Consider the following 11,489-nt stretch of genomic DNA (forward strand, 5'->3'; position numbering starts at 1 on the left):
CTTTTTATAGACACCTACAATAATTATGTATATTTATGCAACAGCTCAACACAACCAAGACTACAATTTTAAATTTCCTTAGAGCTATGCCTCCTCCCTGAAGCTGGTGCCCAAATTCAAAGACACAGACTTTCCTAGTCCTTGCTCCAGACAGGAAAGAAAGGAAAAACAAACTGTCCTGAGAGAAGAGGAACTGACAAGAACTCTGGTGTGGGTCAAGGATTATTTTATACCTGAAATAGGGAGTCTGGAACAAGAGTTTAGTGGTACTTGAGAATAATTTCAACCTTAATTAACTAAAGGTGGAAACCTGGCTTTTTTGCATGTTGAGGACTCTGGGCGACTGGGACTGGTGCAGTGTCAGATGATGCCCTAGCTCCTGCAGGACTGATGTATTACAGGAGTCGACGCTATTCTGTGTGATGGATGAAGACTAATCTCTGCTGCAGGGCTGAATGTGTCGCATGCCCAGCATCAGATAAGCACTTTCAAAGACTCTTTCTGTTGATCACTGTTATGTTTCAGGATGTGTTTGAAACTGCACATGATCTCAGACAAAGGAAGGCAAGGCAAGCAAATTTTGTACTTCTTGTCTTTCAGCAGCTGGCACAAATCTTCCCAAAAAACCCCAAATCAGCTCTGCCATTCTGACTTCACAGAAGTTGCTGCTTTCAAACTCCTGCTTCCTTCATGCTACCAAAACAAGGAGGAGGTAGTCAGCAAATGTATATCCAAGTACTGTCCTTCACTTTCCTAAATAATATTTTTTTATCAGTTTCAAAGGGACTTTGTCTCTTTGAAGGAAACCTAATGAATTTTAAACAAATGAAAAGAAAAATAGCCCTTTTTGAACATCTACATCTACATGGCTTGAGTTCTACTATTTTCATAAGCCTTCTAAAAAATCTAAGAATAATTGCCCTTTTCTAAAGTACTATGTGGAACTTCATAATAATTTTGCATTCATGGGCAACTTTCCCAAATTAAAACAGTGTGAATCCAACCATTATAAAGAATTCAGCAATAGCAAACTAAAGCCATTCACAAATGAACAAACCAACCATACCAGTGTGTTTACTTCCTAGTACCTGCCACCAACCCTGAAATATCCAACCAATGCTGATACTTCAAAAAATTTCTGTTTAAGGTTATAGTGGGTGCATAGCCATAAATTAAGAGAGAAGAGCATGGGACTGACACAAACATTTTGTATAATTCTAAACAATCCCTTGTCAGCTTTTTTTATAACAGTCCCAAAAAAACCCCAAAAAACAAAACGATGGTGGGTTATGGAAACAATATAGCAGCCATAAATCAGGAAAAGATTATATAAACAGAGACCTGGTTTGCACATACTGCAATCTACCCACTTGTCATGAATTTAAGGACCATTCCTTCAAGCTATTGTAAACGGCAGAAGCTTTCTGAGCCAAAAAAATAATTTTGAGAAGGCATTGTTTTAGTCTTTTTTTTTCCCTAGACACTTTCAAATGACTAAGTATCCTGCTATAGTGGTCAGTAGTATGCATTCTCTCTCTTAGTGATCTTAGGACAGATATGTGAGTTTGAATAAAGAGAGCGTTATTCCTCCTCACATAGTCACCTGCAGCAAACAATTCCTCTGGAACCTGAAGGGGTACTTGGCAGTCTGCTTCTTGTAACCCCACAGTAACAAAGCTGCTTCAGAATAAGCTGTCATCTGCGCTGAGAACGCTTATGGCAGAAAAGTCTCCAGTTGACTGTTTGGAGGCTGTACTTACCTTACAGCACTAACACTTATGTTCTTAGAGCCTTGTGTCAGGGGCAAACAGGAAGCAGACATGTTGAATGAGCAGGGGCTGTCATGAAGCTCATTATTTTCTGACATAATTGCACTTTAAATTCACAAGCGTGGCATATGAATTCTTTTTGCCTCCTTATTTCTTAAAAATATTCACCAATACTTGAGTATTTCAGGGACCAACCCACTCTGATGGATGCACATATACCTCCTGTTTATAGCCTACCTGACTTCAAAAAACCTGTGTAGATACCTATTTTGTATGATGATTGGTAGAGAAAATTTTTATTTTAATCAATGCTTTTGGCAATGACTGGACTATTTCTAAAGTATAGAATGTGATGACAAAAGCCTTTGTTTTCCTAACTGCTGTGTGTATGCAAAAGGCTGACTGGGAGATAATGTGAGATTTCTGTTTGTTTGTTCTTAATAAAATGCAGTTATCATGAATGAAGTTGTGTTTATTCTCAGAGTGAAACAAACTATTATTTTAAAAGCCAAAACAGCCCTGAGGTCAACAGATGCGTACAAAGATGAGGTTTGGTATCCAGGCACATCACTGGGGCAAACTTGCCCTAGCCTGACTCCTTGTTTCTCTCTGCTGATCTTCCAGTTCTCAGCTTTAGTGCATCACTAGGATGACATATGCACCTCCACGAGCACAGGATGTTCCCTCCTTCAAAAGCTGGCTAAAACAATCTTCCAGACTTTCTGCTGTGACACAGCAATTCTTTCATTCCCGCAATGCCCATTCTCAAGACCTCATGGTACAGTCAATGTTCCCACCACACTCTTAGGCCCAGGACTCTGCTCTCTTGAGACATAATTTCCCTTCTGAAACGTTCTCCCCTCTTCTATGCAAATCTTCCTGCTGTTATGCTTTGTCCAGGTTACCGTCTCCTCAAGGCTCCTCACCATTTCTCTGCCCCTTGAAGGAACGCAACCTGCCTGAACCACACCGCTGAGCCATGAGCAACTGTGTACACTGCTCTAGTATACCATATGGTTTTTGAGTCAAAGGACCTCCATAATCATTTACACAGTCACACTCCCAGGGCCTGTGGCTGTTGTTAATGGCCAACTCGACCCCCCCCACCCCCAACACCTATCCTCCCCAGATCTGCCTGAACTTGCAGCCAAACACAGTTTGCATCAGAGTGCAGCTTCACTAATTTCTGAGAGACCCACCAATCTACATTAGAGCAGAATGGGACGCAACACCATTAAAAGCATTTGTGAGAAATTAAAGTACAAAAAATTATGTAACCTAGACAAAATCACACAAAAACAGGTGGCACATCCCAAAGCTTCTGCCTTTCACTTTGACAACAAGAATACACGTCTTCCTGTGACATGAACTAACCTGTGTCTTTAAAACTTCATGACATAGTCAAAAAAAAATTGCCTTATCTCTACAGTATTGCGTGATGATATGCAAACTGTTTTACTTCTAGATTATGTAGACAGCTGTAATAGGGCATTGTATGCAAATTAAGCACAACTCACTCAGGCTCCTGCCAGCTTGCTAGTTTAGCTCTTGTTCTGAAGACATTTTGAATTGCCTCAGTTGTATTAATTACAATGTCATGGAAAAAAAAGGAGAGAAAAATGCTATTTAAAGTTACCATAACTTTTAGATTATCAATAAGGAAGATTTTTTTTTTTCCCAACATTAAGTTACTCCCTAGAACATAAATCAATATAGCTTTATTCATATAGTCATTCTCACCATCTTCAACAACATATTTTCTCATATTCCCAGGGCAATTGATGTGGCCCTTTTAATGAGCAGTAGACATTTTAGCAAATGTAATTGAATGCTATGGTATGTTTTAATTTTCTATTGTTTTATTTCTGAAATCCCCCTGTGAATCAGAGGAAGTTACCATCCTAGTCCATCCATCCATCAGCTTTCGTCTTCTTGAGTGGTATATCCTTTTTTTCAAAGAAAAGGTTAAGAAGAAACTCATAAAAATTGCACATTTTTGGCAGTCTGGCCAAGGTTACATTGTGTGTTAATCAGAATTTTCAGATCCACTAAAGAATACACATTTGATGCATGTTTTTGACCCCCCCCCCCTTGTCATATTGCCCCTTAATTCTTTCCTGGAGAGGCCTGGAGAAACCTTTTCTGTCCGGCTCTTTAAAAAGTTCTACTCACCTGTCTTCACAGCAATCAATTTCACGACAGCACCCTGGCAAGAGCCGACTGTGTTCATGAGCTGACATTTTCTATAACAGCTCTGTGAGTCTGTGCAGGCCTTCAGCCTTAACATCATTCTACTGCTGCACCACATTCTACTCATCTAATGTAAAAAAAAAAATGCCATGGGTGAGTTCTGTTTGCTTTCCTATGTATGTCTCCAAATTCTGCTGCAAGTTTTCTGTCTTTTTTTTATTATTATTTTATTCCACTTGACTGTGGAGCTGTCTTCCTCTGCTCCAGGATTTCTTGACAACTTTTGTACACTTCCATCAAGCAGTCCAGACGTGGCTGGGAGCTCTAGAATTGAAGTCAAGCAACAGAGAATCAGACTCTGAACCAGTTGTAAAAGATCTGGAAAGCTTTAACTTCCCACCCAGTGAGATTTGTCAGACAGAGAAAGGAACGTGGAGACAGCTGACACTGCCGACTGTCAAAACTATGCATGTAAGAAGGAATGCAACAGCAAGGTGTCTGTAGTTGATTAGCTTTATTATCTCACCTTAAGTCAACAGAGAATAGATTTTCCTTTTACACGTTCACTGAGAAATAGTCCAGAAAACTCCAGGAGATGTTTGATGTAGCCTGGAGGTGAAGGCAAAGCCACTGCACAAGCTATACCTGCTTTGTGATGAAAAATGCTAGTCCCTAAAGCTGTCGGATCAGAACACACAGCACCATTCTGCAGTTAGCCTGAGTCACTCACCAAATGAGAAATCCTCCCCTTTCTCTGCTCACAGTGCACAGTGAGAACATGGAAAAAAATCCACATCTTCCAACCCCTTAACCTATGATTAGACTGTACTACCTCTATTTACCTACAAAACAGCAGATTTCCATATACTAATGCACCATCGTAATAGACTTCACCCTCAAAAATCTACCTTCAGAACAGGGAGTTTAGACTCCTGGCCCTTGGCCTCTGCTAGTACTGTCAACGAGAGGACAACAGAAGATTAACTGAATACATCAATTCATTTCACGCAAACAGGGAATGGTGGTCAAAGTATAATGAATTTCCATCACTTCTGACCTGGACCAGATTAAAACCAGCAAAGAGGTGAAAGTTTCCCCATCCCACATCTGACCTCCTCAGTCACTCAGTCCCTATGGTCCCATGACTTTTGAGCTCCCAAAACAAAATTGCTGTGTAAAGTCCATCAGATGCCTCCCCTTGGAAATGTTGTTTAAGAGAACAATAGGTCAATTCAGCGCAGAAGTGTTCCTGGGCTCAGTGACACGGTAAATGGTATTTTTGAAGACTGACATAACTTAGAGGAACAAAGACCCAATGAATGAGTTGCAAAAGAGTTACTAATTACTGCTCCCTCAAAACTAAGTAACATACTAACTTGCACTTTAAAAGTGAGAATTACTGGCAGGTAATGAATTTCAAACTGACGCAGCTCTTTCTGTACCTCCTTTGCTGGTGGAGTCAAATCTACCAATATCAAGATATTTCCATGGAAGTAACATTGTTCAGAGTTGAGCTAGAAGAAAAAGAAACCATGAAAATGCCAGGCAGCCCCTTTGAAGCTGCCAAGGAGCATGTATAACTAAAAGCTGGTTCCTGAGTGCAGCTGTCTGGAATTCATTAGTTGTAGTCTTCCAGCAAATCTGTTTTTCTCCCTTAACTATGTGTGAAATACTTCATTTACATTATTGTTAGTAAATGCCTTTAGGATTGTGGGACTGAGTCAGCAGCAAGTATCAATGGATCAGTGAATTTGTACCTGAAAGTGTTTAGCTGAGGACTAACTCTATCTGGTCATAAACTGGATGTGGACCTCAAGCTGATATTCATCAGCAGCGAGTGAATTTAGGACAGAGAGGGCTATGAAAACAGTATCAGCAGTCTAAGATGTGAAGTACATCTGTACTCCTTGCTTACCACCACTCAAGGATCAAGGTACTGTTGTGTTATGCAAGATCAGGCAGAAAGAAATTCCATCCCAAAGATGGGATTATGAACAGTCAGAACAGGTTAGCAGAAGACAAGAAAGGGGAGAGAGGGTAACAAAGCAAACAAGTTATTACACATTAAGCAAATCTTTCACAGCTTGTACTGTGATCTTTGTCAATGGGTGAGAAAGGAGAACTCACTCTAATGCCAAGGAGGTTTTTATGAGAACTTTTGGCACACAGACCTGAGACAAAAATCAACTACAGCACAGTGCTGCAGTTCTGGTGGTAACACAGAGTGTGAAACTACACACAGAAAGCTGTATGAGTCTTCATTATCCTACGTGAGCCAAAGACTTTTAGTTCATGCAAGCTTTTGGTTGGGTTCAAATTTAGACAGCTCCCTATTCTTTGAATGCAGGACAGATGAGCAAGCATCCCCAGTACTTAGTTCTGTGAGACTTCTGATCCCACCTGCTGCAAAGCGCTGTAAGAACCAACCTGAAGGCTCAGCCGGGGAAAAAAAAACAGTTGCAAATGGGCTGCTTGTAGCAGACTAAAAATACATCAAGACATCTGGTACACACGCAAACCAGAAATTTGGATTTCTCCACAATTCAGTCAGACTCACCTGAAAGAGTGGCACAACCTCAGACACTCCCTGAGGATCCTGAGGGTCCTGGAGAAGGATGCACAGGTAATAGATAACTTTTTGCTACAAGACAAACAGACAAAATCAGCAAAGTTTGAGAATGCTGTCAGAGTGCGTGGAGTTATTGTAGAAAGAGGATCTGTTTTAACTCATTGGCCTGAAAGAAGCATTTGACATTTTCTAAACATAAATCAGCATAAACAACAGTGTTTTAATAGGGTGAACAGGGTAGATATTCTTGCTACAAAATTATGCATAAAGAAGCTTGAAATCAGTCTCTTCCTCTCCCTTTTCCTGTTCGTGTTCAGCCTTGAAAATATGAGAAAAGTTTTGTCATGTGAACTCCTCCTTCTCAGTAGAAAGGGTGGCAGTCTGATTTTCAGAAAAAGTGATCCCTTCTCCAAAAGCATCCTTTTTGCAAAAATATTTGAATCACTGCAGTGCAAGATATTACAAAACATAAGAACAAAAAATATACATATACAGGAAAGAAAGCCAGGACATAAACATTACTGCTAACAATGCTTTTCTCTTATGCTCTTTTGAGGCATTCCCTTTTACTAGTTCCTTGTTTTGCCCTTCTAAGAAGTTACGTGATGTGTGAACTCACTAAAGACTGTAAGGAATGAATAAGAATTTGTTTTCATCTACAATGACATCAGCTATATTAGTGACCACATCTGTGAACTCAGTTCTTCATCACAGTGTTTGAACATGACTGTAATGGTAGCACAGCACAGTGCAGGAAGTCTTACATTAAAAAAAAAAAAAAAGTACAAAGGCTTTTGGCCTCTGCGCGTAAAGAGAAAAAAAAAGAGCTAAATACTGCTTTTACCTCCTTTTGCTAGAAAACTTTAAGATCTACACTAATCCAGGTGATCTTCCCAAGTTCACTTCCACAAAGCCAGTTCTTGTCTGTGGGCTCAAACTAATTGGAAAAAAACCCACCACTTTCAGAAAACATGGAAGAAAAATAAATATAGCTAAAAGTACGTTTTGGAGGAAAACATCTCACCTTGGGCTGGGGTCTCTTTCTGCAGCCTAGGCACAATTTATGTATATGTTTCTTTAAGGAAGGACTCTGAACAAATCCAGTAGGGTCTAGATTTGGGCAGCCTGAAGTCCAGCTAAGACTTTGTGCCTAACAATTCTTAGCGGTTGGCTCTAGGTCTTCAGAAACCCTTAGCCAACAGGATGCAGAACGCTCAGGGACAGAGAGAGAACTTAGACCACCTGAACTAGGGCTTTGTTATACAATACAATGTGTTTTGGTATAGAAGCACACACATCCTAAAACCATACTATAGCCACCACAGGGAAGAAATACAGCACCAGCAAAGCTGCACGGCAGCTCAAAGCACAAGCAAACAATTTGCAGGAGAACTCTAGATCACTTCTGGCATCTATTGCATGTCACAGAAAAGTTGATCATCATACAGATTTTATAGAAGATGTGTATATCTGAAAGTGACTTTTTCTTTTAACAAGCTTTATTGATGCACAGCACACAAAACCTGAGGCAATACATACTGCATCAAAAGGCAAATATCTTGGCAGTTTTAAGAGGTGCATAAAATGAAGCTGTAGAAGTCCACCTACATACCACAGTCATACTGATAAGAGAGTTAGGGAAACACTCCCTAAATGTGAAATATCAGCCAGAGGAAAATTTTCAGAATAGCAACTACATCCAATAAGGATCTAACAAGAAAAAGTGGCTGTGAAAATACATCTTCCATTCTGCAAGTTCAGTATGTTTCTCTTCCTTGTCTAGCTGTGGCATGCAATGTATTGCTAAGAAAGCAAAACAGTTCTCAAGATAGAGTCTATACTAAAATTCAGTTTCGGCTGATGACGTTTGCTATCAGAAAGAGACCAATTAATTTCTTCCGCAATCAAAATGTTTTAAAGTACAGGATTGGCCTTTCCCTCACAGACTGGCTGATGTCTGAAATGAACTTTAGAGAGTTTTTTAGTAAAACACATTTCTTCCAGATAAGGCTACGAGAATACAATTCCAGGCTCTGATAGATTAGCTCTGGTGGATTTATGGATGCCATTTTAAAATGTTATCTCTCTCAGCTATCTGCTTCAGCCTTTCTGCTGGAAGTTACTGACCCTCCTTTCCCCAGCAGAAACAGCTGAATGCAATGCATATGCCATGTCCCAATCACCCCAGGCCACAGTCAAATATATAAATTTATACTATACCTTTTCGCCCTTCACCCAGCAAGAAAATAATTTTAATGATTTTTTTCTATTAAATTTTTAACCTGAAAAGAACACAAATATGCCGTCTGCTTTCCCATAGGAGCATAGCAAAAAACCCCAGAGACTGAAAAAATCATCTCTTTTGTTGTGGTCTACCTTCTTATCATTTCTTGAATACTTATGGTGTTTCACATCAGAATTTATAAGAACAGTATAACAGGAAGAACTAAAAACCACTAGCTCAGCGCATTATCTAAGGGATGGATTTGACTTTTTGAGGATATTTGCTTTGTTTAAGTTTTCCTTTAAAGGTAGAAAAACTAGAATAAAGACAGAAATCTGGAACAAAGCCCCTGATGTCAGCAAAGCTATGGATGTTGCTGTGTTTAATTGCTCTGGTAAACCACTCTCATGAAAATATACTGGATGCAAGTGTGCCTACAGATACACATGAAGAAAGACTGTATACAATTACCATGTGGATGGCTTCATTGATAACCACATCCTTCACTTGACTCATCTCTATGAAGGTTGTGCTCTCCTTCCCTGAAGCATAGGATGAAGTCACCTGAATGCCGAGCGAGCCGATGACTAACAGAGATTCCTGGTCGATTTTCACAAAGTGCAGATATACAATCAGGCCAATCAGCGTGATGAATATAGCAGCAGAAAGCACCATACTACTCTGTAACACAAGCCAAGCAAAGACAGAGCTCCAGTCTTACAATTAATTGAATGTGGCTTTATACAAAGTAATGTTGCAGAGTAAACCACAATATGAAGGCTACAGTTACATGGCAGTTTTAATTAGGTGTAGTCCTTTATGCACACAGGGCATTCACTGGGCCGGTTGATATATGGTAATGAGGTTTAAATTACCAAACACAAGTCTCCATAGTATGATCTGAAAGAATTGGGAGCTGAAACTGAAATGAGCAACAGAACTTCATCCACTTCTAAATTTAGTGCGGGAAACCTCAATCCAAAATAGTGAGGAACATCAGAGAAGACAGCATGTCATACAAATGTCTGTAGAGGAGATGTCAATCTAACAGAGAAGTTTTGTTAAACGTTTACTAGAGCTGAAGGTGGAGTCTCAAGAGTGGAAGGAAGATCTTTTAGCAAAAGCACTGGACAAGGACTTAGGAGATCCAAGGTTTCTTATAAACTGTGAGTCTAAACTCATCTCCCTTCTAGAGAATGTTTGCTTTCTCCTGTGCTTTGCCTGAGAACAAACTGTCTTTTGCATGCTGCAACTTGGGATAGCTAGCTGTTACATAAAATAACACATAACTCATGAAACTATAGGCAACAGTAAGTCACCTGAAGACCTGGTAATACATTCCAAATGTTCTCAACCTACAACCTATCTCTGGGACTTGTTTTAGAGAGCTAAAGGCCACATCCTGTGAATCAAGTTCTAAATGACACTTCCTAAAGGACCAGAGCTGCACAGCCCTCCCACTCAACTAGTGAGGGTACCACTATGTGAGGTAAAGAAGCCATGCCTGCATTCAAAGAGGAAGGATACCAGACTCCTCCCAAAGTTTGTCATCATGGTGAAATCAGTGAAGAATTACAGTACTGAAATCCACAAAGAGGCTGAAGACATGCAGATCTGGTTTCCTGGCAGAAAGGGAGGATTGTAGTCAGTTATGTACAAGCTGCTTGCACACACTTAAAATCAAGCAGGAGGTCAACTGGTGGTAACGGGTGGCCCAGGATATATGCTTTTGTAAAAAACAAAACGACACCACAACTCCCCTTCCAACCAGAGGGCAGTGAGCCATCTTTTCACATCAGAAACATTGCCAATTGATTCATGTCTCTCAGTCCTGTCTCCACTCTTTGGAAAGATTATTGAGAAAGCTGAAGTGTGATAGTCATGGTGCTGGTCAGAGAGATCAACCTTTTCAGTCAAGCCAAGATCTTGACTTTAGTCTCAGGGTAACATTTTGGTCCGAGTCTGGAAGGTGGTCCTTCTCCATTAGCATGGATCAAAGATCAGACATCTAAGCCAATACTTCTAGATTCATCAGCCACTTTTGAAATCTGTACTGTCTGACAAGGTTTTGTTGGCGCAGCTATGCAATATGAGCAAGTAGACGACATTTGCAGTGCAGTGCTCGTTGCTCCACTCAGAAAAATCCCAGACGGGCTCTCCTAGGAGTCACTCACCTTCTTCAAGAGGCCCTTTACACCAGCAACTCATCTGGGCTGCCGCCCAGCGTCGCCGCCTCCTGCACGGCCTCGCCCCGACCCGACCCGACCCGACCCGACTCGACCCGACTCGACCCGCCGCCCCGGCGCGCCCCGGGCACGCTCCCGCCTCCCGCCCGCCGCCCGGGGCCGGTACCTCGCTGAGCACGAAGAGCCCGTAGGCCGCCAGCCACACGGCGGAGGTGACGGCGCTGAGCGAGCGGAGCTGCAGGCGGGGGCCGCGCACTGCCAGCTCCCAGCAGGAGGCGCTGTGCTGGCGGCGCCGCAGCGCGATGGGCGCCCCCGACACCGCCCGGTACCGCCGCTCCTCCATGCTGCCCCTCCATGCCGCCCGGCCGGAACCGCCGGCAGGAGGCCTAGAGCGGCCCGGCCGGCGCTCGTCTCGATGGTACCGTCCCCTCACTTCCGGTGCTTCGCTCTCCGCGGGAAGGCGGTGGGGCCGCCTCTGCGCGCTTGCCAGGCGCGCGGGCGCCTCGTGCTGCCGGCGCGTGCGCGCGGGGCAGCGCGGGACGCGAAGCCGG

The 11,489-nt window shown here is 42.0% G+C and overlaps 1 protein-coding gene across 3 annotated transcripts; it reads right to left on the reverse strand.

Moving 5' to 3' along the window:
• Position 1: 1 nt before the first annotated feature.
• On the reverse strand, positions 2 to 11,355 carry PIGH (phosphatidylinositol glycan anchor biosynthesis class H). Of its 3 annotated transcripts, none has more exons than XR_003256462.1 (5): positions 11,105 to 11,355; positions 9,224 to 9,433; positions 6,517 to 6,600; positions 3,942 to 4,283; positions 2 to 693 (listed from the first exon to the last, which is right to left on the reverse strand). XR_003256462.1 is itself a non-coding variant. In XM_026084569.1 (4 exons), the coding sequence occupies exons 1-4, from the start codon at positions 11,279 to 11,281 to the stop codon at positions 4,182 to 4,184; spliced, it is 573 nt and encodes a 190-aa protein (XP_025940354.1). In that variant the 5' UTR covers positions 11,282 to 11,355; the 3' UTR covers positions 3,473 to 4,181. The 3 variants fall into 3 exon arrangements, 1 of the variants encoding a protein (XP_025940354.1); XR_003256461.1 differs by lacking the exon at positions 2 to 693 and adding an exon at positions 3,473 to 3,715; XM_026084569.1 differs by lacking the exon at positions 2 to 693 and having other exon boundaries at positions 3,473 to 4,283.
• Between the last annotated feature and the right edge of the window lie 134 nt (positions 11,356 to 11,489).

This window comes from Apteryx rowi, unplaced genomic scaffold (genome assembly GCF_003343035.1).
Source record: "Apteryx rowi isolate R43461 unplaced genomic scaffold, aptRow1 scaffold_647, whole genome shotgun sequence".
Classification (NCBI taxonomy): Eukaryota; Metazoa; Chordata; class Aves; order Apterygiformes; family Apterygidae; genus Apteryx; species Apteryx rowi.

What these genes read in the sequence shown, in the direction of transcription:
- PIGH (XM_026084569.1), bottom strand. Translation starts at nt 11,281, where the DNA reads ATGGAGGAGCGGCGGTACCGGGCGGTGTCGGGGGCGCCCATCGCGCTG. An exon ending in TCAATGAAGCCATCCACATG is followed by an intron (nt 6,601 to 9,223) that starts GTAATTGTATAC and finishes TTTGTCTTGTAG; the next exon opens with CAAAAAGTTATCTATTACCT. An exon ending in AGGTTGTGCCACTCTTTCAG is followed by an intron (nt 4,284 to 6,516) that starts GTGAGTCTGACT and finishes CTTCAATTCTAG; the next exon opens with AGCTCCCAGCCACGTCTGGA.